This window comes from Myxocyprinus asiaticus, chromosome 42 (assembly GCF_019703515.2).
Source record: "Myxocyprinus asiaticus isolate MX2 ecotype Aquarium Trade chromosome 42, UBuf_Myxa_2, whole genome shotgun sequence".
In the NCBI taxonomy this organism is placed as follows: Eukaryota; Metazoa; Chordata; class Actinopteri; order Cypriniformes; family Catostomidae; genus Myxocyprinus; species Myxocyprinus asiaticus.
The window spans coordinates 37,924,708-37,952,639 of NC_059385.1; the positions used below are offsets into that span (position 1 = coordinate 37,924,708).

A 27,932-nucleotide genomic window follows, 5' to 3' on the forward strand; every position below is an offset into this window, starting at 1 on the left:
TGAGAATCTGCTCTTGCTTGTCATCATTCAGTCTACATGCTTGTAGAAAAGACTAAAGTCCTCCTCTAGTGATCATATTTCACACAGACACCACGGTCAGTTTCATTAAACACTGCAGACAGAAATCTTCTATATCTGCACTTTTCTTTCCTCACTGGAGGTTATTTTGAATGCACAAAGAAAAGTCATGAAACATTTATGACTAACTGTCTTATAGTATAAGAGCATTTTTATTGATATTAAGAACATACAATTTAATGCACATAAGAATCTAAGCAGTAACACTCACAAGAATCACAGTGTTCCTGTTTATAAGCTCATTATTTTAAAGATGTCACAGTCAACTAAAGCCTCATTTATAAAGGAATATGAAAAAAGTCACCCAAAAGACTTTTTGAAGTATTTCATTTGACAAAACAACCCCAGAAGACAATCACTGACATTCTGTCAAACATTTTTAAACAGAGAGTTCACATTTACATTTTAGCACTAAATATTATCTCCAAAGTAAAATAGTAAAGCAAAATGAAATGAATTAGAGTGTAAATGTTTGTATCCATCATCTCGTCACTTTTCTGAATCAAGAGAACTGAACCACACGAATCATCTCAGGACTTCAAAAACAAAGAACTACTCACAGAAATAAATGGACAAATTTACAAAGTAATAAAGATTTTCATGAAAAATTCGTTTTATATCAAACATGGTGAAATTTTGTGGCTCCACAGACGACAGGTGAGATGATGATGATGATGATGATGATGATTCAGTCTTCATTCAGAACATAAAGAGAAATAAAAAACAGGTTTAAAAAAACTAAAGAAACATTAAGATATAGAAAAAAAACTACAACACACACAGTCTTGTACCTTCGTAGTTAGTGCAGATGAAGTTGAGTTTGTGAGTTTGAGGAAGGCTGATCCATCGCTGATCTCCTCCAGACTGAACTGCTCCAACTCTCGGTCCACCATTGCAATCTTCCTGTCCTGTCCCGTTACCTGCAGCCCAGTTCTGATAACATACAACCTCCCCCCTCAACCAGATCCACATGTTCATGGCACAGTAGTGATGTAGACCCATCCACACCGCTGCAGTCGAGGCGTCTTTAACCACATTCATCACCCGACGCTGAATCTCCTCTGAGTGAACTGACACCAGATCCACATGATTCTCTCTGCAGTATCTCAGAGCTTCATTCCAACTCACATTCAATCTAATCAAAACCAGTTTATCTGGACACAAAACAGATCAACATCTAGAGGTGAGATGGTTTAAAACTATGATGCAAATATATTATACTTGCAGATGTTTAAATCTATTGCAGTGAAATTCATTCTCTGAATGTGAGTGGATCTACAAACCTTCATGACAAACAAACTGAGTTTTTATATCACAGTTCGAGTCATTCCATCGTCCACGTTCTGTCTTGACCCGAAGCACTGCACAGTTTTCATTCCCCCCAGTATTATCAGGAACACTTGTTCTCCAGTTTCTGAATGAGGATTCACTCTGATCGGACCACTCCCATGAGTCTCTGAACAGACCGATCCAGACTGCAGACATCCCTCCATCAGTTCTGATCTTCTCAATCTGTTGATTCTCAGTCTGGTTCCTCACACTGACCAGATCTGTGTGATGATCTCTGCAGAAACTCTGAGCATCTCTCCAAATCACTGACTGATTAACAGGGATGTATCCTTTACTGCTGTCTTTTTAACAAAATAAACAGCTCTCACTGCTTTTCATTTACAATGATTAAAAGACAAATTAAATAATAAAGTAATTTACATTTTTAGTATTTCTCACTACTACAATTTTCCAAAAATAAAAGCAAATAAAGCACTTATTGTATGTTTGATCAAAACAACATTTACACACATTAAATGATAATAATGTTTAGTGTTTTAAGAGATAAACAGATTGTGTTCAGCACATAATTCACACTGCAGGCTGCTGCACTCACCATTGTAACATATGAATTTCAAGTGTTGTGTGCTGTGAGTACAATTATAATCAAACCATCCTCCAGAATTCATATTACCACAGTCTACATCTTCATTTGGTTGTCCCTGTGCCCAGTTACGATACTGTGAATCACTTCCTGTGTAGAACGCAGGGTCACCCAGAGACCATTTCCATGTCTTAATGTTTGTCTTGTGCAGTCCGATCCAGACAAACTGAACCTGATCATCATTCACACTCTTCAGCAGCTCTTCGATGTCATTCTTGTTGTTGATGGTGACCATTTCTGTGTAATTCTCTCTGCAGTATCTCTGAGCTGCAGTCCAGCTCAACTTCTGATTCACAAAGTGATACTGACGTGGAACACATGCAGATAAACTGAAAACAGCTGAGAAGAGAAAAATATCAGTACAAACTCACACAATTCACAGGATGATACTGATTCCCATATAAAAGAAAAACACAGTGATACACACACTCACCCGAGAGAATAAGAGTGATAAATGTATTTCGCTCCATTTCTGAGATACAGATGATAACATTTCAGATATGAAAGAATTCAGGGATTAGTTCAAGATATATGAAACACACACACACACACATTAACAATCATATGATGCTATAACCATAAAACAATCATGAATAAAGTCGTGTGAGTAAAGAACAGGTGTGTTTTAATTAAGATCATGAGAGTTTCTCTTACTCTAGTTGTGTCTGTTTCTTTATTCCTGTGTGTCTCTTTCTGATATTCTGGATCTGTTCTTCAATCAAGTGTGCATGTGACTTTATTGTTTTTCTTCCTCTGAGTATTTTTCCTCTCTAAACAAATGACTCTTTGTTCTGATGATGACCTGTAGGCATGTGTATGTGTGTTTTATCATGTTAAAGCTTGAATCTCAGGTTGCTTGATTTGAATATGAAAGATAAAGAGTGTGAATGTGTGTTTTTTTACTGGCAACAAAATTCAAAACATCTACAGATCAGGTAACCATAGTAACCATAGGATCAAGCAAAGAAATTATAAATAAAAAACTCCCTGATTTGTGTATTTCCTCTTAAAATGTCTGAACATCACCTGCAGTTTGTGTGGACAGTCCTCATGGGGAAAACGACTTCACAAATATATAAAATAATGTCTTCATGAAAATGTAAAGTGCATTTGGGTTTGTGTGAGGGTTAGGGTTAAGGGGTCATGTTAGTCCTCAACATGTGGCCTGCAACATAAACACTTTTAATAATAACTGTTTTTCATCCAATTAAACAAATGAAAAGATTGTGATGAAAATTAGTGATGCAATTATTGAGCGTCCTTGTCACATAAAAACATTTTATAATGATCAGATTAATTTTCAGACATGTGCAGACTCTATGTTAATGTGTATCGAGTGAGACAGACTCTAAAATTCTGCTTCTCTTTTAAGTTGAACATGTAAGCGTTTGCTTTGATTCTGAAACAAACCCCTCCATCTTGCTTTTGTTTAGGATTTAGTCTTCCAATAAATACTTGAAATCTTTTTGGTGACAACCCAGCTAGCCAAACTACGTGACTGTTACGTAACTATAACGTAATATGATGAACAAACTTTCATCTTGGCAACGTAACTGGTCATGTCGTGACATTCCTGGATTTGTCGCCACATTGAAACTTTGTGATGTTGTGGCAACATTGTGGATCAGTAGTTGTGTGTTGGTAACCAGTTGGTAATTTTTGCTTTTAAATGTAGTAGATTAACTTAATTTATGTCCTCATTTGCCCAACACTAATTTAAAGGTGATTTAAACAGTTGTGTATGTGAATGAACAGACTAAAGATTAATGTACTCATTTATTTTGACAGAGAACAGAGAAAAAAAAAAAACAAAAGAAAAAAAAAGATTAATAACACAAAAAGAAAGGAAGAACTACTGGCCACAGAACTGCAACAAAACTATGAACTTAAATGACATTTATTCTCACAATTAATATTCATTTGCAAACAGTAAGATGAGCTTGTAATGCCTTGAAATACATTTGTTCATTTAATTTAACCCTTTCAGGCTCAGACACAGAAATTATTACATACATATTACAAACTATCAACAATGTGGGATCAGATTTTGTCTGATTTTTGGGTCAAAGGTCATTTTTTTAGGTGGTTTCACCAAGTAATCACCGCACAATAAAGAACTAGAGATGACATTAGAAATGATATGTATGTGTTTCACATCTCTGCATTGAAGGACCAGTAGTCTCGATACAACAGTGATTTTTTAACACTCATGAGTATGTTAATTGTCATTCAGGGAGAAGAATTGTCACTGCATCTTTAATGTTTCACCCTTCATATCCATCTCTATGTTAACTCTACTGATCTTCACCAGTATTCTGATCTCCATCACTATTCTCACTATCTCCCTGCATTTCAACACTATTCAGCTCTTCCTCATCATCTTCCTCACTGCACTCACTCTCATTACTTGAAGAACCTGATGGTATGGCTCTCTAAAAATAGAAAGCAGAACCATTTTCCATGTGATTTTGTTTTTTTCTGTATTTGCATTGTGGTTTCTGTGTGTAATCATGTTTTGTCCATGTGACTATCTTTTATGCATTTATCCCTGCTAACACACAACGTACCAGTTATGTCATTTATTCTTTGGTAATTTCATGATTTACTGACAACGTAACTGCAACGTCATGGGCCCATAATTTTACTACCATTAAATTTCATTACCATTATATGACTAATTCACAACGTCGTCTTTACATTCTCCAAATGTCCGAAGCTTACCCAGAATGATCCAGTTATGTAATATTTTCATAATATTTGGGTAATTCTGTGACTTATTGGCAACGTAACTGCAACGTCATAGGTCTGTAATTAATTACCACTTCACCTTCCATTTCCACTTTTTTACGTTCTCCTATGGGATCCAAAAAAACTAAACAACATAGTCCGAGTCCAGTCACAACACAGGAAAACTGCATTTCTATGACAGATTTGTGCTGTTGCAGTTTAATAATTGCTATCATTCAAGATTTGTACAATTTATTTGGATGATTGAGTGGACATGACATCTTATAAAATGTGTCATTATAAAACAAAATGTTTACATACTAATTAGTATTTTATACATCATTTGCTTTTGTATCAGTTTGCTTTACAGTCTCAGATGATTATTTATTTGTACATTAAATATTCTGAATCGTCTGCACAATATGGGAGCCTGCATGTCAAATTCAAGTAAAAAAATGCCAGTGATTTGAATTAGATCTGCTGGGTGACATGCATAAAATGTGCAGAAATCAAGTGCCTACATATTTACACAATAACAAATTGAGACCACAATAACTTTGCAATGTGTTATGATGAGCAGAATTTGCTATTTAAAATGTATAAAAATCCTCCAGTCACAACATAGAAAAATAAAATCTTTCAGAAGATAAAATGTGCTTTTCGCAAAGTTAAAACATATTTAACATGATACACATAAACAATGATCTTTTAATATAGTGATGGATGGTAAATACACAACACACTGTCATGGGAGGATTCATTCTGCCGGTTTGTTTCTGTGTCTCCCTCCTGTTGTTGCTCATTACCAGCTGCTGCTTGATTAGCTCGGCACCTTCACACTATCTGCTCTTCCCCTTATAAACAGCCCTTTTGTGTGAGTTCAGTATCGGATCATTCTCTTGTTGTGTGCTTTGTTTACTCGTGTTCTCACGTTATTCTTTGTATTTTTCTAGTCTGGATATTTTTGCCTATTTTCCTGTGCTCCATCCATTACCATCACCGCGTTGAAGCTGCCAAGTTGTTAATAACCAAACATCTCCCTCTATAAGAGAGTTGTGGAAGAATCCAATGCCACTTCTGAATTCTGCAAATCACCCGATCAAATAGTCCTTCCCAGTTCTTTTCTGTGTAACTATTAGTCCCAAAATAAAAACCAAGAACTCTAAAGCCATCTCGGGCCCATCTACATTGATGTGGTATCTGGGGAGGTCCTGCGCCCTGCCAGTCTCCCAACAGCAAGGATGCACATTTCCCCCAGTTAATACATGCAGATCAAGCTTGTCGAAATCGATCTAAGGTAAAGATCAATCTTGTAACATCTACAGAGTCTTTTATAACAACCGTTATATCATCTGCGTAAGCTGTAAGTTTAACTGGATCGGCACTGGGGAAACTGGGAACATAAAAAGCACGTAACTGCCTCCTAAGTGGGGTAAGGGTAAGTATTTTAAATAGTTAATTTTATCAGTTTTCTCATTTGACTTGGGTTTTACAGTCATGCATTATTATGTTTTCACAAATATTCACTGACAGTTAAAGTGTAGCACTCAAAAACGCGTGATTTCTTGTTTAAAATTACACGTGCATCCCACACGCACAGCTTTAGATGCTCAGAGGAATTTACATGAAGCGCATCATGGTTACACTCTTCTCTAAACTAAAATATCAGCTAATCCAGCAAGAAACAGCTGTGAATAAGCACTTTGAATGTTTATTTCCTGGCCAGGTATGATATTAACTGTTCATGTTCGCTTATTGTGTAATGAACATGTGCTTGAAGTGCACGCCAAACTTACGCGAAAGTAAATACCAATTAACTTGCTCCAATTTCACTTTAATGTAACATTTGTGAGATGAAAAATTGCTTGGTACTTATGGGATCATACAAGGTTAATGACATGCAGTGACATGAAAATATGGGCTGCTCTATTTCTGTCATATCAGATCACCTTAACAAAGCACATGAAAGTGAATTTAGAAACGATTTTTGTAACACTTTCTTTGAAGCCCATATATTTATAATGCATTGTAATTAGTTTGTAATGTCTCATAATAGGCTGCATCTTATAATATCTTCTCAACTTCTCATAAGTAATTGGAACCACAATTGGAATACATTATACTTGCCTATTCATATTATACCTTAGAGCAGTGGTTCTCAACCTTTTCCTGGAGTACCACCAACACTACTTAATATATGGGCTTTGAAGGAAGTGTTACCACGAATTCTATTACTATTGCAAAATAATATGCAATAAAATATAACACTTTACAATAAGGTTCAATTTGTTGCATTAGTTAACTTAATTAACATGAACTAACAATAAACAATACTTTAACAGCATTTATTAACCTTAATGTTAATTTAAGCATAAACTAACACATTTTTAAAATCAAAAGTTATATTTGTTAACATTAGGCAATCTTCTAGGTTAGGGTTTGACCTAAGCAAAACCGATATCTAACCTAATCTAATATAACCATATCCTAACCAAAATCTAAAAAAACTGCTTGCCAAACTCACATTTCAATAACATTTTAAATCAGCAATAAAATATGACATGAATGGTATCATAATCATTGTTTCATACATTCAAATAGCTGAAATATAGTATATTTCAGTTTGTTTCGGCCAAAGTGCATGTGCAGCGCAGATTGCAAGTCTCACGACACCAACCACTTTACAGCTGTTTTTATGGAGTTTCTAACAGCAGCTGCAATGACCTTGTAAAGACCAAGTGATAACTTTGCTGATTGACTCTCTTATTTGGAATGTGGGACTTTCTTTACATTGCCTAACGTTAGAATTTGAATTTTTCTTCCCTAGCAGCATTCGTCATGCTGGTGAAAGTTCAATATCAAGGCGTGAAGAAATTTGTAAAATTGATAAATGATTTTACATTCCAAGATTTTCTTAATGAAAGCAAGTAGCTTGTGCTACTGCTTAAAAATGTGCTGTAGACAGTCATGTAGCAACTGTGCTTGAGGCATAATCTTACATCAGAAGTCCACATGACGTGTCTCCAAGTTTCAAAGCTGTGCTGTTTGTTGTTAAGGTCTGACTTAAATATGAACAAATAAATTAAAATGTCTATGTTCATGCCATTGATAAAATTACTTTTCAGTTAAAAGTAAATTCGGGCTTGCAACAACAGCAGCTCTTCAATTCTTGGACACAGACACCAGTGTAGAGGAGGACATCTTCCACGAATTGATTGAAGGCAGTCCACATTTATGCTTAACTGAAAGATGTCCAGAAGAAAATCTTTCTGCTGGTGTGCCTGAAGGTAAATAAATAATAACACTTCAAACATTCTTTCAAGGGCTCCAGTGTAACAATATTCTGGGGACAAAAGAAAATGCGTTTGGGACAGAGAGACAAACACAATGTTACACTGGTGGGGCACCCTTAGTTTTACTATTATTATTGTTGTTCTTGTACTGTGATCTGTAATGGAAAATTCTTGACTTACAGCAGCAAAGAACACTCATAGACGTTTAGGATGGTTGTCTAAAAGGTGTATCTGTAGCTCTGTTTGAATTAATGCCTTTACAGAAAACATGAAAATGATGTTTTCACCCACAACATCCTCAACCCCCAGCACATGCACTGATACTCTTTCACTCTCTTCAACTGACCATGAAGAGACAGAGAGGGCAGAATCAATCAGCAAGGACCAGCAGCAGAGAAACCATGGATGATGAAAAGGCAAAACGGGTATGTATACATGTGTGTAGAGCCGAGGAGGGCGGGGCCGGGCTGGAATGAGACACACCCGGTCCCCAATCAGCCTGATGGGGCGCGCGAGGGATAAAGGCGACCGGGGACGACAGTTCGAGAGAGAGAGAATTACAGACAGCTGTGCTGTGTTTTTAGTTGTGTGTTTTTAGTTGTGTGTTTTTGGTTAATAAATTATTATTTAAGTTGTCAAGCCGGTTCTCGCCTCCTTCTTTCCTCTAAACCCCCTTACACTGTGTTTTTCCTCATGGTTAATTTGTCCATGTAACACATCTCTTTCATGATTTTATTCATCTTAAGTAGTCACCTGTATTGTGATTGTTTAATTAGACTGTCCAAGATGCTCTGGAAAAACAATCTGGTGGCGAGGAAGAGCTTGAAGAATACCAGATAACCAAAACTTTAAAGCACAGCACCAGACGGCAGCTTGTTAATATTGTTGTCAGTCACATGACAGAGATTCATGGGTAAGATTTCAGTGTACAGATGCAAGAAACACACACTGCTGCCCATACAGGCTTTGTATTAACTCATGTAGAAAATAAGGTTTTTAAGTTTAGCTGTATGTATTAACCTCACTGGATTTTTGTAAATTTTATAGGAGGATCCCCACTCGCAAGCAACGAGAGACTTATGCCTTGGGCATTGTTTCTCTTTTTCCTGCTCTGAGAGACTCATTTTCAACAAAGGTCTATGTAAGAATCATGTCTTAATGTACTTGTGTAACAATCTAGTTGTGCATGTATGATATTTTCTGCTTTAGAGGACTGTGTTTAGTTGATGTTCTGTTTTGTGGTATGATGCAATGTTCAGATGAATGTTCAGATCTTAAAAAACATTTTCTCTTGTCTTTCTGACAGGAACATTTCTACGATCTGGACAAGGGAACGGGGTTCATCTCCTGGCACCTTAAAACTTTGTCAAGGAAGAACCCAAAACGTGTTCTCTTGGAGATTCCTGAAAGTGGAGGGCCAAGTCACCGAAGAAGGATAGAAGATGGGCAACAGCTTGAAGGAGATGCATGTAGGGAGGTGATTTCCTTCCTTGTTCACACAGCTGTTGAAGCTGAAGTTATGCAAAAGATGAAGGAAACTGTTAAGCATAGACAAGAACTGGTACACAACTCTGAAAGATCAGCTGACATCCTTAAGATCTTTCCAAGATTTTTGGATGTGAAAGGATTGGTAAATATAACACTCCTTCTTTTCAAAGATCAAGGTTTTAAGTGTGTATTTTATATATGCTGGCTTTCTGTAATTTTAAAATATTTCTTAGAAGAACACTCAGGACATAATTACTTAGACTTACTCATAGATTTATCACTCTCGCTTACACGGACCTCTCACATGTGGTCATAGTAATTATCAGACCATTTACCTGAACTCTGTCACAAATAATATCCAACCTCATTCACACATTCATGATTTCTTAGTCTATCAAACTTCTCACATGCACACACTATCTATTTTGGAGGTGAAGTATTAATAAAGTCCTGAGTAGCCTCTCATATATCTTGAAATATGCTGTGAGACCCAAATATAGAAACTTAAAAAAAAAATAATAAAAAAAAATCACCTTTTACATGTTGTTTTAGGAGGCATCTAATGCAGAAATAAATGGGTTTTTACATTTTTTACATTTTAGTAAGTTTTTAGGGAAAAGTTGTAATATTGCAACATTGGGCCTGTTGGGTAGCAGAATTTCAGTGATTTTACTCACTCTCTGAACAAATGTAGAGAACATCTAATGGTTCATATGCAGGGTGTACTGCTTATGTCGCCCCATAACAGTACCTTATATATCTATACACTAATAATCACACAATAATGATACTCAGACAAGTCATATTTTTATGAAAAATTGTTTATTATAAAAATATTTTCAGATTGTATTTACAAAACCTGATGAACTGAACGAAAACTTTGGCATTTACTATGTTTAGCTCTGTTCATTGCCCTGACCTGAAAAATCAGTGTTGGTCCTGATAAAATCCTTTTTCAGCCAACGATACCTGTCACGGAGATGGTCTGTGTTCTTGAATGGCTTGGTTCCTATCTGTCACTCACTCGACGTTGGTGTCGATGTAGTGACACTAGGGGTCACTCTTGGGAGCCCGAGACACCTCTGGTCTTTAATAAAAGGCCAATGAAAATTGGCGAGTGGTATTTGCATGCCACTCCCCCGGACATACGGGTATAAAAGGAGCTGGTATGCAACCACTCATTCAGATTTTCTCTTCGGAGCCGAACGGTCATGCTCATTGAGCGGCGCATTTCAGCGGCTTCTCCCCCCTCTGCACTGGTGCACTGCAGAGAACGCCCCTGGGCGCTTCAGCAGAAAAACTAGAGAGTATATTTTCTGAAAGAGCATTTTTCCCCTCTAAAAGAGTATATATTTCTCTAAAAGAGCGCACACACGGAACGTCTTTTTAAAGACGCGTCTTTTTAAAGATGCTTTTCCGATTGTGTGTTATTCCTGGTTGTGCTCGTTATCTCTCGCCTTCTAACGGTCACGATCACTGTCTTTCGTGTCTGGGCACTGCTCACGCAGAAACAGCATTCGTGGATGGTCATGTTCTCATTGCGAGAATATGTCCATGGCAACGTTGCGGTTGCGGCTCGCCTTCGTAAGAAAGCGAGCCACCCCAGAGGCTCCCGCCTCGGTCCTTTTACCCACGGGTATGAGGCCAGTGCGGCTAGAACTGGGGGTGATTTGGGGACCCCAATGGGACTGCCTCCGCCGGGTATCCCCCCGCGGACCTCCCATTCCCCAGCACGCTCGTCTGCCCCGATCGGGCTTCCAGGTGAGTCCGCCGGCTCGTCTCACGGCGAGTTCGACCTCTTATTCGGAGCATGCGAAAGAGATGAGCTCTCGAGCGCAGCATCAGAGAGCGGGCTCGTCCAGTCAGAAGCCTCAGCTGGGCTCCTCCCTTCGGGGTCGATTGCCCAGTCACAGGCTGACGCGGAGATGACGACATGCTTTCCCGGGCAGCCGCGAGCGTCGGTTAGAGTGGATTTCACTGCTCTTTACTGAACCCTCGCGGCTCGGTGATTAGTTTCTGGGCTCGCGACGCCGCTCAAAGCCACGCCCCGCCCCCGTTCCTTTCTTCTCAGAAGTGCATGAAGAGCTGACAAAGTCGCAGGAGGCACTTTTTACTGCCCAGTCCCGATCTTTTCAGCTTCCCCGCCCTCACTACCCTCGATGGTGGGGCGGTCAAGGGCTATTCGGCAATACCCTGGTGGATAAAGGCGCTCGCGGTGCACCTATGCCCGCAGAGCGCTGCCACCTGGCGCGGGTGCCCAAAGCCCCCATCCAAGGCCTACAGTGCCGCTGGACAAGCCGCCTCCACCCTGCACGCCATGGCTCTCCTGCAAGTCCGCCAAGGTGCTAAAGGAACTGCACGAGGGTAGTTCCGCCCCGGGATTGATGCAGGAACTGCGCTCGGCGACCGACCTCGCTCTTCGAGTGACGGAGGTCACAGTGCGGTCTCTCGGGCGGACGATGGCCACACTAGTGGTCCAGGAGTGCCACCTTTGTCTCAACCTGGTCGAGATGGGTGAGGCCGACAAGACACAATTCCTTGCTGCCCCATTTCCCAGGCGGGCCTATTCGGCGACACGGTCGAGGACTTTGCCCAGCAGTTTTCGATGGTAGAGCAGTAGATGGATGCTAGCCGGCATATCCTGCCCCGGCACGTCTCAAGATCCCACACCCTGTCTACTCATCGCCAAGGGTGTCCCCCTGTGGTGACTGCACCGGCTCCGCTGCAGCCCACCCCTTCAGCCCCGCCCCGGCGTGGAGGCCACTGCAGAAAGCAGACGCCACCCATCTCGTGGCCGCCCAGAACCCGTGAAAGGCTTCAAAGCGCCCTTGAGACGGGCGACCCAGGGACAATGGAACTCGCTGCTCTGGAGCTGGTAAGCAGATCTCCATCTTTTTGTTACCTTTTGCATTTAATTGCGCTGCATGCCCAAGTGGCTGCAGTACTCAAGAGCTCAGCAAAAGCGGTTTCCATGTTCCCTGGGTCACGTACCCAGTGTGTACGGCCGTCATCACGACCACCGTCCACCACTCTATTTGGCAGGTTTTGCGCTCCAGCGGCGGTCTCCCGCCCCTGAGCGCCCAGCTGTGGCACAAATCCGCCCCAAATGCGACAGTCTCCATGGGTCACGAGGACAGGCTTCTTCTTCCCCCGTCCCAGGCTGTTCCGGGGGTGGTCACAAGGAGCCAGGTAAGTGCTTCGATGTCCCTAGACTCAGCACGGCCATGACGTGGTGTGGCACCTTGAGCTCTGCCCCGCCGCGAGGGCCCACCTGCCGGTACGTCCGATGATGTTGTCCCTTTGGTCCCACTTGCGCGGAACTTGGACGCATGGCTTGCGCTTTCCAATCCGTCACGAGGGCTGGTCCGGACCGTCCGACTCGGCTGCGCGATTCACTTCGCCGGGCATCCGCCCAGGTTCAACGGTGTCCACTTCACCTTGGTGAAAGACGAAAACGCTGCTACCTTACGCAGAGATCGCTACCCTCTACGGAAGGGCGCAATAGAACCTGTCCCTCCAGCCGAGATGAAGAAGGGGTTTTTCAGCCCCTACTTCATCGTAACAAAAAAAGGCGTGTGGTGGGCAGACTGCTGTGTACCTCATAGCCAGCGCACCAGGTCGACACGTAACCTCCCCCAACATATTTATGAGTGTCGAACGGCCCTTTTTTGGGGACAAGTCAACTACCCAAAGATAGAGACAAGCTTAACCCAGTTATGGCCTCTTTTCCCCTTCTCTTTTTCCACTCCCTAAAAAAGAAGGGGGATTATCCGACTGGGCCGCCAGGTCTAGTCTGGGGGTGTCCCTCCCAAGGGGAAGACACCACGGAGACCACACCTTGCCCAAAGAGAGGGGGGGATATTTAAGTGGAAGAATACGTCACATGGTCTTTCCAACCATGTGGACAGCCTTCAAGGTAGATCCTGCCCAATGGGGGAGGAAGATATATATCACATGGGGTTAGCCTTACAGGGAACTGCCACATGTGGAGCACCTACCCCAGAACAGGGCTCTTAGTTAGCGTGTGTACTGGGCCGGCAGCGAGTCTCTACGAAAACTCGACTGTCACAGGGCTCGGAGGAAGTCAACCAGGGAACAAAGTTTGTGAACACTACTGGGAATTAACGGCACATGTCTTCAGCTCCAAGGGAGGTAGAAGGCGCTATGTACAAGCGATACACCCGGCCAGCTATCCCGGGCTAATCCGCTTGTGTTGCGTGCCACTACCTGGGATGAAACCTGTTCCACCCGGAGGTTGTAGAAGCTTGCAAAGGTGTTGGGTGTTGCCCAGCCCGCTGCTCTGCAGATGTCTGTTAGAGAGGCACCTCTGGCCAGAGCCCAGGAAGCCGTTACACCTCGGGTAGAATGGGCTTGTAGCCCTACCGGGGGCGGCATGTTCTGGGCGAGATATGCCATAGTTATGGCATCATGAGCCAGTGGGCGATCCTCTGTTTGGAGACAGCGCTTCCTTTCCGCCGTGCACCAAAGCAGACAAAGAGCTGCTCAGAGATTCTAAAGCTCTGCGTGCGATCCAAATAGATGCATAAAGCACGCACCGGACACAGTAACGACAGGGCTGGGTCTGCCTCCTCCTGGGGCAGTGCTTGCAGGTTCACCACCTGGTCCCTAAAAGGGGTGGTGGGAACCTTGGGCACATAGCCCGGTCGGGGTCTCAGGATCACGTGAGAGTAACTCGGACCGAACTCCAGGCACGTTTCGCTGACAGAGAACCCTTGCAGGTCACCTACCCTCTTGATGGAAGTGAGCGCAGTCAGGAGGGCAGTCTTCAAGGAGAGTGCCTTAAGCTCGGCTGACTGCAAAGGGGGCTCTCTGTAGACCCTGAAGAACTACAGAGAGGTCTGATGAGGGAACGAGGCGCGGTCTGGAGGGATTCAGCCTCCTGGCCCCTCTTAGGAACCTGATGATCAGGTCGTGCTTCTCTAAGGACTTACCGTCAACTGCATTGTGGTGTGCTGCTATGGCAGCAACGTACACCTTCAAGGTGGAAGGGGACAGCCTCCCTTCCAACCTCTCCTGCAGGAAGGAAAGCACTGATCCGACTGCGCATCTCTGGGGTCTTCCTGACGGGAAGAGCACCACTTAGCGAATAGATGCCACTTAAAGGCATACAGGTGCCTCGTAGATGGGGCCCTAGCCTGAGTGATCATGTCTACCACCACGTCCCTGAGAAAGAAGGTCCTTCCTCAGGGGAATTCGCCAGGAGGGAGTTGTCGCCTCATATGCATCAAACCGAGCGGGGTGGCCACTGCCGAGGAAGCCATATGCCCCAGGAGCCTCTGAAAAAGTTTCAGTGGAACCGCTGTTCCCTGTTTGAATGCCTTCAAACAGGCCAGCACCGATTGGGCATGCTCGTTCATAAGGCATGCGGTCAAGGAGACTGAGTCCAACTCCAAACCTAGAAAAGAGATGCTCTGAACCGGGAGGAGCTTGCTCTTTTCCCAGTTGACCCGAAGCCCTAGTCGGCTGAGGTGTGAGAGCACCAGGTCCCTGTATGCGCACAACACGTCTCGAGAGTGAGCTATGATTAGCCAGTCGTTGAGATAGTTGAGAATGCGAATGCCCACCTCCCTTAGCGGGGCAAGGGCAGCCTCTGCAATCTTCGTAAAGACGCGAGGGGACAGGGACAGGCCGAAAGGGAGGACTTTGTATTGATACGCCTGACCCTCGAATGCGAACTGCAGGGAGGGTCTGTGTCGAGGAAGGATCAAGACATGGAAGTACGCATCCTTCAGGTCTACCGCCGCGAACCAATCTTGATGCCGGACACTCGTCAGAATGCGTCTTTGCGTCAGCATCTTGAACGGGAGTCTGTGTAAAGCCCGGTTCAGTACTCGCATGTCCAAGATTGGCCGCAACCCACCGCCTTTTTTCGGTACAATGAAGTAGGGGCTGTAAAACCCTTTCTTCATCTCAGATGGAGGGACAGGTTCTATCGCGTCATTCCGTAGGAGGGTAGCGATCTCCACGCGCAGAGTGGCGGCGTTTTCGCCCTTGACCAAGGTGAAGTGAATACCGCTGAACCTGGGCGGGCGCCTGCTGAACTGAATCACATAGCCGAGTGGGACTGTCTGGATCAGCCACCGCGATGGATTGGAAAGTGCGAGCCACGCGTCCAAATTCCTCGCGAGGGGGATCAATGGGACAACGTTGTCGGACATACCGGCAGGTGGGGCCTCGAGGCGGGACGGAGCGCGAGGTGCCACAGCACATTGTGGCCATACTGAGTCAAGGTGGCGCCACTAGTGTGGCCATCATCCGTCCGAGAGACTGCGCCGTGACCTTTGTCGCCCGGAGGGCAAGGTCGTTGCCAAGCGCAGTTCCTGCATCAAATCTGGGGCGGAACTACCCTCGTGCAGTTCTTTCAGTGCCTTGGCTTGGTGGACCTGCAGGAGAGCCATGGCGTGCAGGGCAGAGGCGGCTTGTCCAGCAGCACTGTAGGCTTTATCCGTCAGGGACGACGTGAGCCTACAGGGCTTGGACGCTCTGCGGGCATAGGTGCACCACCAGGGGAATCGCCGTATAGCCCTTGGCCGCCCCGCCATCGAGGGTAGTGAGAGCGGGGGAACTGCGGAGTCTGGGCCGGACAGTGAAAGGTGCCTTCCATGACTTCGTCAGCTCCTCATGCACTTCTGGGAAGAATGGCACTGGAGCGGGGCGCGGCTGCTTTGAGCGGCGCCGCGAGCCCAGAAACCAATCATCAATCCACGAGGGTTCAGGGGAGATCGGAGGGTTCCACTCTAACCCGACGCTCACAGCCATCCGGGAAAGCATGTCCGTCATTTCGGCATCGGCCTGTGACTGGGCGATCATCCCCGAAGGGGGAAGCCCAGCTGAGGCTTCTGCGTCCGACTGGACAAGCCCGCTCTCCGATCCTGTGCTCAAGAGCTCATCATCTTCGCGAGCTCCGAACAAGAAGCCAGACTCGCCGTGAGACGAGCCGGCGAACTCATCCGGAAGCCCGACTGGGGCAGACGAGCGTGCTGGGGAATGGGAGGTCAGCGGGGGGATACCCGGCGGAGACGATCCCATTGGGGTCCCCAAATCGCCCCCAGTGCTAGCCACGCTGGCCTCATACCCGTAGGTAGAAGGACTGAGGCGGGGAGCCGCTGGGGTGGCTTGCTTTCTTTTACGAAAGCAAGCCGCGACAGCAACGTTGCCATGGTCATGTTCTCGCAGTGAGAACATGAACTGTTCACAAATGCTGCTTCCATGTGGGTCGCGCCCAGACACGAAAGACAGTGATCATGACCATCCAAAGTTGAGAAATAACGACCGCAACCAGGAATAACACACAATCGGAAAGACATCTTTGAAAAGATGCGTTTTTAAAAAGATGTTCCATGTGTGCGCTCTTTTAGAGAAATATATACTCTTTTAGAGGGGAAAAATGCTCTTTCAGAAAATATACTCTCTAGTTTTTCTGCCGAAGTGCCCAGGGGCATTCTCTGCAGTGCACCAATGCAGAGGAGGGAGAAGCCGCTGAAATGCGCCGTCAGATCCAGCAGAGGTGAATAAACAGTGATATTCAGCTCAATGAGCATGACCGTTTGGCTCCGAAGAGAAAATCTGAATGAGTGGTTGCATACCAGATCCTTTTATACCCGTATGTCCGGGGGAGTGGCATGCAAATACCACTCGCCAATTTTCATTGGCCTTTTATCAAAGACCAGAGGTGTCTCGGGCTCTCAAGAGTGACCCCTAGTGTCACTACATCGACACAACGTCAAGTTAGTGACAGATAGGGAACTCAGGCCCACATACCAAGTTATAAATTTTACTGATAAAAATCGCGCCAAAATCAAACAAAGGGAGTCCAAAGCAGACTACAAATCTCATGAAGCCTTGCTCACTAAAGGATCGAACTCTCAACTCCTATTGGATGAGGCACACGACAGAACACACATCAACCATGACATCATCAGGAGTAGAAATACCTCTGAAATGCTTCGGGATTTGCTTCCAGCAACTTTGCTCGCCGTGTGTAGACGCAGCTCATCGCTGCTCTCAGGTGTAGCCTCGTGGGACAAGAAAGTAACGTCCGACTTGAAACTGTGACCATACAATCTCCATCTCGCTGGACGAGTTGAGATTACTCTGTGTTCCACAAAACACTCTACGAATCCGAAGGAGACCGCTGAGCAATCCGCATCTTCATCCGTTTGCCTGCAAAAGTGAAGAGATAAAAGATTTCTCTTCCATCTTCAATCAAGTCGACGTCACTGATTTCTCCGCCAGCCTGCCGAGATTCAGCAGCCGTACTGTCCGCCGACAGAGCAAGGAGTCGGATTTAAAGAACGGATGAACACACATTCTATGTGCTCATACGATTCAAGTAAGAGGTTTACATCTGGGCAGAGATAGAATATTATAGTGTGTTATTCTTGTGTTCAAGGTTATTGCTTGTATAGTTTACAGACCACCGAGTCCGCTCATTGCGGCTAACACTCTATTAGTGTTAATTAATATCGGGTATTAATTATCACGAATGAGATTTGCTGTATTGTAGTCCAACCACATTGGACTGTTGTGCATTTCCGCCATCATGGGTGAGACTGGCACACTGAGTTTATCCATTAAAGAATCAAAGACTGCAGGACGGTTTACAAGCCGTCCACCGCATTTCTGAGTGATAAACTAACAGCTGCTTTCTCTCCCACAATCGCGAAATCGGCTTTGGGGCCGTCACTTTATTCTCTCTCTCTCTCGTACTAACCACACACACACACACACGCGACCCCTCACAAACATTCTCGCACACATTTTTGGCTAGTAGATAGCTTCGTGATAAAGCTCAGCTTTGTCCCTAAGCTACCATTGACTGGTTTCTCTCCGCCCACATTCGCGGCCATATTCTCTGGCCGGAAGTCTTGTGTGACACTCTCCACGAGAGTCACGTCCGCCATTTTGTGCGCGTCCCTCCTTACACACACACACACACACACACACACACACACACACTCTCTCTCACACACACACTCTCATGTGTTATAGGATTGACTGCATTGTATTAATTATTAATTGATATTACTGCATAAATAAACTTTGATATACTTCAAAGAGAAGTGTTTTGGTTTGTTTTGCATACACCTGTGTCATGCTGACGGGATGTCAGTGCTCAGATTCAAGCCTTCATTCATTGTTTTTTTCCCAAAAATCTATATTCTTCGGATGTCGATTTTCCTAAGAAAACAATCTAATATTGAGACTGTTATACTATCTGGTTATTAGTCCCTGATTCCAGGGTGGTGCCCCATCAATATTAATCCTTATTAGTATTCTATTGATTTTTGATAATTGATAATTATCTTTGATGATTTTTGAATTTGAATGATAAGCTAGTTTTAATTTTAATTAATGTCTCATCGATGTTAATGATTAGTGATTATCTTTGATAATTGTTGATTTAAAGGATTAAAAAAAGCTAACATTGATTCTCATCAATGTTCTATTGATTTTAATAATTAATAATTATCTTTTATAATTATTAATTATTGCTAATAACCAAACCCGGTCCTAAATGTAGTGCACTACATTTACTGGAGCCCCATATGAGGTTTTAATGAGTTAGATTCAATTAATTCATTTAAATATTAATTAATAACTAAAGAAATAATTATTAATTATTTCTGATAGTAACACTGATCTAAACAACCAGTAAAGCCCTACACGGCATTACTGTTACATGTAAGATGTATCATTGTGTTGAAGATAAAAGTTCAAACTGATACAGCAACTGATATGTTGGCTGTTCTTTAACTGATGAGTACACACATTTTAAATGTATTTTTATGCATACAGTGTGTAGATTACATTTAATTACCTCAATCAGAGTATTATGAACACTATATTAGTGTTGAAAATAACTCCCTTAGTGTTAAGCTATTGACGCCTCTAGTGTAGATTCAACATTTACTTAGTGTAAATGGAGCCTGTGAGGAATAACAAAATGCACCAAGTCATACAATATTATTAAAAATAAAAATATATATATATAATAGTGTAGCGTGGAGGAGGGCGGGGCCGGGCGGAATGATAGACACCTGGACCCCAATCAGCCTGATTAGGCGAGCGAGGGATAAAGGCGACTGAAGATGGCAGCTCGAGAGAGAGAGAATAATGGCCAGCTGCCCTGTATGTATTGTGTGTCTTTTTATTTAATTAAATATTATTTATATTGTTAAGCCGGTTCTCACCTCCTCCTTTCCCTCTAACCCCCTTACATTGGTGCCGAAACCCGGGAGGGAGGTCGGATGCCCGTCGTAGAGTCCTCGACACTGCCGTCCACCCAGGGAAGCGCTGCTGCCATCCGCCAGGGGACGGAGTAACCCGACCACCCGGATGCAGGGAATGGCCGCCGTCCGCAAGGCGAGGAGGGACGGGACTCCCCAACCACCTGGAGCGATGGAGTCGCTGCCAGGAGCGGAGGAGTGTCCCCACATGCCGCCAGAAAAGTGGAGGGGCGTTCTGTCCACTGGGGGTCGGAGGTTTGACTCCGGTCCGCCTGGGGAGGAGCGGCTGACGTCCGCCTGACAGGGTGGAGGCGTGATCGGGGACCACACGACGGTGCATCAGAGAACTGGTGAGTGAGCTTTTTCTCTCTCCTCTCTCTCTCGCGCTGTCGCCCTGTGTTGGCCATTCCCTTGCTTTTTTTTTGTTTGTTTTTGTTTTGTTTTAACCATCCTGTCTCCTCCCAGGTCGAGGAAGGCGGGTATGACCTGCCGGCAGGTGGTGCGCAAGGCACGCCCCCCACCCTGGAAAGGAGGGGGGGATGTACGTCATTCCGGGGGCTCCCCAGCCTGAGGCAACGCAGGGAGGAGTGTAATGCGGAGGAGGGTGGGGCCGGGTGGAATGATGGATGCCCGGACCCCAATCAGCCTGATGAGGCGAGCGAGGGATAAAGGTGACCGAAGACAGCAGTTAAGGGCAGCTGCCCCGTATGTGTTTGTGTGTCTTTTTATTTAATTAAGTATTATTTATATTGTTAAGCCAGTTCTCACCTCCTCCTTTCCCTCTAACCCCCTTACAATTAGACAACTCCCAGTCAGCATATGTATCTCTCATGCGTCGCAACACCTCGCAACAAAACCGTGATGTGCCAAGCAGCAAGATTCTAATATATATGGCAAGCATAGTTTACAGTGAGTGGTGGATTGGGACAATATTTAATGAAAATTGAGATAAATGCTTACACATAACCATAAAATGTTCACTGAATGCAGACAGGGTTTCAACTTCATGCGATTCAGAATAAGGTCAATCACTGCCACGTGAAGCAATTGATAAGAGCGATACACACACACAGAAACACACACACACACACACACACACACATATACACTTAAACACACACACACTCACACACACACACTCACACAGAAACTCACACACATGCACTCACACACACATACACACACACACATAAACACACAAACACGTTGGGTTTTCATGTTTTATGAGGACTCTTCATAGACATAATGATTTTTATACTGTACAAACTATAAATTCATTCCCCTAACCCTAAACCTACCCCTAAACCTAACCCTCACAAAAAACTTTCTGCATTTTTACATTTTCAAAAAATTTCATTTATGTCAAAAATTACAGGTTTAAATAACAATGTCAAAACTTTCAGGTTTCACTATTCTTGTGGGGACATTTGGTACCCACAACGTAGGGAATACCTGGACACACACACACACACACACACACACACACACACACAAACACACACACAGACATACACACACTCACACACACACAGACACACACACACACACACACACTCACACACACACAAATACACAGACACACACTCAGACACACACACACACACACACACACACACACACTCACACACATACACAGTCACACAGACACACACACACACTCACATACACAGACACACACAGACAAACACACACACACACAATCACAGACACACAAATACACAGACACACACTCACACAGATACACACATACTCACAGACACACACACACACTCACACACACATTCACACACACAAACACACACACACACACATACACAGTCACACAGACACACACACTCACATACACAGACACACACACAGACAAACACACACACACACACACACACTCACACACACAGACACACACACACACACACACACTAACACTCACACACACACACACACACACACACACTCTCACAAACACACACAGACACACACACAAACTCACTCATACTATGTTTTTATATCATTGTGGGTACTTTCCATAGACTTCCTTGCAGTTTTTGGATTTTATACAGATCTAACGATAATTTCAATCTCCTAAACCTAATCCTACTCCTAAACCTAACCCTCATAGAAATCTTTTTGCATTTTTACATTTAAAAAAAAAAAAACATCTTTTAATATGTTTAATAAGCCATTTCCCTCGTGGGGACCGCTGGCTGGTCCCCACAATGTAGGTGATCTCAGGTTTTACTATACTCGTGGGGACATTTGGTCCCCACAATGTAGTATAAACATGTACACACAGACACACAAAAACACATGCATACTCACACACACTCACTAGCTCATCACTTTTGCGGGCTCTGAATAAGAGGTCAAACTCACCGTGAGCCAGCGGAATCATCCGGAAGCCCGATCGGGGCAGACGAGCGTGCTAGGGAATAGGAGGTCCGCGGGGGGATACCCGGCAGACGCGGTCCCATTGGGGTCCCCAAATCGCCCCCAGTGTTAGCCACGCTGGCCTCATACCCGTGGGTAAAAGGACTGAGGTGGGGAGCCTCTGGGGTGGCTCGCTTTCTTACGAAGGCAAGCCGTGACCACAACGTTGCCATGGACATATCCTCACAATGAGAACATGACCATCCACGAACGCTGTCTCCGCGTGAGCAGTGCCCAGACACGAAAGACAGTGATTGTGACCATCAGAAGGCGAGAGATAACGAGCGCAAGCAGGAATAACACACAATCGGAAAAGCATCTTTAGAAAGACACGTCTTTAAAAAGACGATCCGTGTGTGCTGCTCTTTTAGAGAAATATACTCTTTTAGAGAAATATACTCTTTTATTTCTGCCGAAGCGCCCAGGGGCATTCTCTGCATTGCACCAGTGCAGAGGGGGGAGAAGCTGCTGAAATGCGCCGTCAGATCCAGCAGAGGTGAATGAACAGTAGTATTCAGCTCAGTGAGAGTGACCGTTCGGCTCCGAAGAGAAAACCTGAATGAGTGGTTGCATACCAGCTCCTTTTATACCCGTATGTCCGGGGGATGCAAATACCACACGCCAATTTTCATTGGCCTTTTATCAAAGACCAGAGGTGTCTCTGGCTCCCAAGAGTGACCCCTAGTGTCACTACATCGACACAACTTCGAGTGAGTGACAGATAGGGAACAGAATTCTTGGTCATCAAAATCACTTTACCACAACCACACAGTGAGTGAGAGGCAGGCAGACTACAATAACAATTTAAAAGGTAGAAATTTATTTTCTCTTTGGTTAAACAAATTTCCAGTTAGTAGAAATTAATTTAAATTCGCAGTTTGTGTTAATTAATATTTAAGACGTTGAACGCTTTGAAGCAAATGTCCACTGTGCCCCACAATCTATTTTGTTGAAGCGCTTCTCAGTGAACGACAACAAATTCTTGAAAGCACTGACTGTTTTCTCCAAGCATTGGTGTGTATGGAAAAATGCCATCTTTTGCACTGTGCAGGAAATCAGCCACTGGTACCAACCTGTAAAATCAGAAATGACTGTGTATAAATGCACTATCAATGCAACTAAGTTTAAAATCTTTAATCCAAATCTATTAAACTCAATGACCGTTTGACCTAGAGGACTCAAAACCAATTGTAAAGCATTATTATTACAAGAAGGTTCAAGATAGTGAATAGGGCTGGCAAAAAAAAAAGACATCACAGTTATTGTTCAAATCCAAAATGACTTTTTTCAGTAGTTGTGCAAAATAAATAGGAAAATAATGATAGAACATCTGAAAGTACAATATATGTTTTTTCTTAAAGGTGCAGTATGTAAGATTCAGAAACCCTTGTTATTAATGACACCTGTGGCCGTTAAGTGAACTGCAGCCTGTTGCTCATGATCACGCGCACTCCATGGTGACCAAGACAAAGAGACTGAACGTGATTTACCGGCATCATGATGACAGATGAGGTAGCATAATTAACATTACACAGTTATGATTGTTTTACTACAAACTGTGAGACTGTATATTATACATGACTCTCCAGTGCTGGAACAGGGCTAAAACAAAGTGTGGAGATAGGATGTTTTATAATAATAGAATGTATATATTTTCTGTATAACCAAGTTACATTACACTAATGAATGGAGCTTTTTGCATTATCTTGAACATTGTCTAGAATTCATGTGTTATTGTAGTTTACCTTGCTGAATAATTACAGATTAACATTATGTCTGTTACTGTGAATCAGCAAATCTGACTTTTAGTATAAAGAGAAGATCGTTGAAATTATTTGAAAGTTATGAAGCAAGGTAGCTTGCAATTCATCAGCGTTAGCAGGCAAGATCAAGTTAGCTAAAAGTACACAGATCAAACCTTATGGCAATATATTTCATGTGCTCTGCAGTTATGTAAGCTTACCTGTCCAATAAGAAGAACGCCAATTTGATCCCCAAAACCAAACGAAGGAATCAAATGCCCTGCTGATGTTCACTCTAGTTTTCGCTTGACCACGATCACGTTCCCACTTAGCCAGACTGGATTCAGTAGATAAATGTTTTTTATTTTGGCTTACTCTGAGTGTGTGAAGGAGTCGGTGTTGTGCTGGGAGCCGGACGTTTGCTGGATTTTAAAAAGTTTTAGGTTAGTACATAGAAAAGAATAAAAGTGTACAGAATATAGTGTTTACACCATTTCCCAAAAGGTTTCTCAAACCGTCCCCCATCTGCAATTTTCGTACAAATACAAGTAGTCCCACTCCAAACTCACAGCACTGTTTGAGCCAGAAGTTGACATGTCAGGCTACTGATACTTTATAAACAGAACATTGTTTTAATAGTGAAAAAGAGCTGCAGTGTAAAAAAGGCACAGTACATGGAAGTCTTAAAGGACTGTAGTGAGAAAATTCACATGTTTTATCTTTCTTGGTATTACTTCCATCACAAAGACCCCACAGCTGGTGCCATCCTTTTGGATTGTGTGCTGGATTGTCCCTAGCTTCCATTTTATCCCAGTCCATTCTTGTTTTCCAAGTCTGTTGAGTCACATTCTGAAGCAATCTCTGCAAAATTTTGTTTAATGCAAACTAACTGTTTTTAAATAATAATTCAGCATTAACATTTCAGTATATATGTAAAGTTTTACTGGTATTTCTTTGCAGCTTGTTTTGAGTCCTCATGGTCCTCAGAAACTGCAGGATCCAACATGAAAATCTGTCCGGACAGAGCATGGAGATACCGGCCACAAAAGGAATATAGAAGTGTGTGTGTGTGTGTGTGTGTGTGTGTGTGTGTGTGTGTGTAGTTTATACATGTATATATAGATATGTATGTATTATTATATATATATATATATATATATATATATATATATACACTTCCGGTCAAAAGTTTTGAAACACTGGAATGTTTCTCATGATCTGAAGGCGTTTGCTTAAATGTTTCAAATTAGTTTTGTAGACAAAAATATATTTGTGCCACCAAATTCATTTATTTCATTATAAAACTAAAATATAATAAAAAAAATAAAAAAAGTTTTTGAAATTAATGACTTGGACTGAATAATTAAGAAAAGCAGCCAATAAGTGCCCAACATAGATTTTTCTTCAATACTGTTTAAAAATCATCCCAGGGTGATACCTCAAGAAGTTGGTTGAGAAAATGTCAAGAGTACATGTCTGCAAATTCTAGGCAAAGGGTGACTACTTTGAAGATGCTAAAATATAACATAGTTTTGATTTATTTTGGATTTTGTTTAGTCACAACATAATTCCCATAGTTCCATTTATGTTATTCCATAGTTTTAAAGACTTTACTATTATTCTAAATTGTGGAAAAAAATTATAATAAAGAATAAGTGTTTCAAAACATTTGACCGGTAGTGTGTATATGAATTTAAAATGTGTATTTTCATTTTGTCAGTATTCAAACCTAACACATAGTTTGCAGCACCCACCACAAATTTCCAGTGACTGTTGCTGATATTGACAAAGGATACTGCCCCATCAATCTAAATTCACCTGTGAAAACATATTAATTGTACTGTAGAACATTGAAGTGTATTCCTAAAGCTGTTGAAGTTCTTCACACAGTTACTGTAGTTTAGTGTAGCACTTGGACAGAAAATAAAAACTCACATTTGACAAACCCTGTCATGCCATCTGCTGTCGTGTTCTATGCAGAATTACACCAGTGACATAGTGATTCAATACAAGAAGACATCCAGCCTTACCATGGTGATTCAGCACTGCCCAAATGTAACATTTTAAGCATTGAAAACAGTAACAAATGTAGTTGTCTGTGGATGTTATATTCTAATGCAAGATGATGTTTTCATTATTGCTCTTGTTTAGGGTAGCTCTAAATGACCCCCACATTATAAACATTTACATTTATGCATTTGGCAGATGCTTTTATCCAAAGCGACTTACATTGCATTCAAGGTATACATTTGATCGAGCTCATGCATTCCCTGGGAATCAAAATCATGATTCTGGCGTTGCTAGTGCATTGCTCTACTGTTTGAGTTACAGGAATATAAAAAGTTTTGTACATTGTCAGACTTACCTCGCCATTTAAAAGTTCATGGGGCCATAGTGTTACAAAGTCTGCATGTCTCAATGTGTAGGATGTTCTGTAGTCAGCAGATTTTAATACTGATACAACCAGTTCTGTCTCTGGACATGTCCACAGAAGCCTGACCTGTAAAAGCAAATGATTTATAAATGACTGCATTTTTTTTTTACATATCTATTAAGTAAAGAAAAATAATAGTAATTTTATTATTACATAAATTACCTGTTCAGAAGGACTCATAACACATAGTTTCCTGGCTTTTGGCAGGTTCCAGACTGGTTTTATATCCTTTGTTTGTTTTTTTTTTTTTTGGTTACTTTTGTTTTGGGTTTTGGATCTTTTTTTTTGGAGCAGAATAATACTTTGATGTATCTGCCTTTTTAGGTGCTGGTTCTTCCCTTTTTGCCCAGCTCTCCTCTGCAAATATCACATTATTCATTGGTCTCATTGGCCTTACAAGGATGTTCTCTGGAAGGTTGTGCTGAATAATGTGTTCCCTATACCTTTCTTTAAGGGAGGAATACATTGTCTGAATAAATTCTGCCGGTCATAGATGCCTTTTTTTTTTTTTTTTTTTTTTTTTTTTTTAAAGAATGGAAGACTTTACAATGCCAAACCATTTTTCAGCATGACAGTTGGTGTCTCTAGTCTTCTCCGATTCCAACTTATGGCTGGTGCTTCCTTTGTCTGATGCATATTTTCTTAAGTCCCCTAGCATCAAGCCGCTCCATAGTGGGTAGATTCCCATGTAATTATCCATTAGGATGACAGGGGTTTTAGGACAATAGTACAGATTATTTTGAATCTCTTCATCTTCCTCTGTACCAACTATGCTTTTGACATCTTCAAAGACCTTCTTGAAGACCCTGGAAAATGGAGATCTTCCCACAATTGTCTTTGCCGACCTCCTTTCCTCTTCCTGTTCCCACATATCAGAGTGGTCTGGATCTGTACCATCTTACCTGGCTTTATTTTGCTCTGTGCTGATGAGGTCTTCAAGAAAATGAAGGCTGTTCTTAACCAGTTCACAGACGTGCTTGGCCAGCAAAATTACACAAAAGTATATGAAAATTTTGCTGGCTTCCTCTAGATTTGTGGTGGAGAACTCTTTAAGTCCCTTGTCATCCATCTTCTTCCCTATACTGACACTGACAGCCTTGATAATATGGGCAGAGCATAGAGGCAAAACAGTGTATGGCTTTATCTCTGCCCATGTCTTGCTCCTCTTGCAGACAGCATAGGTTCTCTCGAGGTAGGCATCAACACTTTCATGACTGAAGGCAAGAAGAACAGCTTGCATCAAGGCTCAGCTGAAGTCAGTTTCCACTTTATGAATTTTGTGGCTGGTGTACTTTGAGAGTTTCAGCTGAAACTGCATAAGCCATAAAGAAAGTGGGGGAATACTGTGCTCATTACTCAGCATCTTACAAACAGGAAGAGGTGGAGCATCTCTACCTCGTCCAGGCAAGGTAAGTGCATAATAAAACACTCTTTGGTTTTGGTCTGGTATCTTTGAGACAACACCTCCGGTTGCATCTAGATATAATGACACAGGTGCTTTTCTTCTTAGGTGATGCACCAAGATGCTAATGCCTACTTCTGTGTACATGTGTGCTCCAA

The 27,932-nt window shown here is 42.7% G+C and overlaps 1 protein-coding gene and 1 pseudogene across 1 annotated transcript; one reads left to right on the forward strand and one right to left on the reverse strand.

Annotated features, from left to right (window-relative positions):
• Positions 1 to 216: 216 nt before the first annotated feature.
• Positions 217 to 2,900, reverse strand: LOC127432461 (macrophage mannose receptor 1-like). The gene is made up of 6 exons (XM_051683571.1): positions 2,666 to 2,900; positions 2,445 to 2,483; positions 1,964 to 2,350; positions 1,362 to 1,709; positions 870 to 1,232; positions 217 to 771 (listed from the first exon to the last, which is right to left on the reverse strand). The coding sequence occupies exons 2-6, from the start codon at positions 2,479 to 2,481 to the stop codon at positions 767 to 769; spliced, it is 1,140 nt and encodes a 379-aa protein (XP_051539531.1). The 5' UTR covers positions 2,482 to 2,483; positions 2,666 to 2,900; the 3' UTR covers positions 217 to 766.
• Positions 2,901 to 5,457: 2,557 nt separating this feature from the next.
• Positions 5,458 to 27,886, forward strand: LOC127432700 (uncharacterized; annotated as a pseudogene).
• Positions 27,887 to 27,932: the final 46 nt, after the last annotated feature.

Coding starts and splice junctions, on each gene's coding strand:
- LOC127432461 (XM_051683571.1), bottom strand. CDS start 2,481: ATGGAGCGAAATACATTTATCACTCTTATTCTCTCGG. Junction 2,351..2,444: donor TATCACTCTTATTCTCTCGG/GTGAGTGTGTGT, acceptor TTCTCTTCTCAG/CTGTTTTCAGTTTATCTGCA. Junction 1,710..1,963: donor GAAATTCATATGTTACAATG/GTGAGTGCAGCA, acceptor TTTGTTAAAAAG/ACAGCAGTAAAGGATACATC.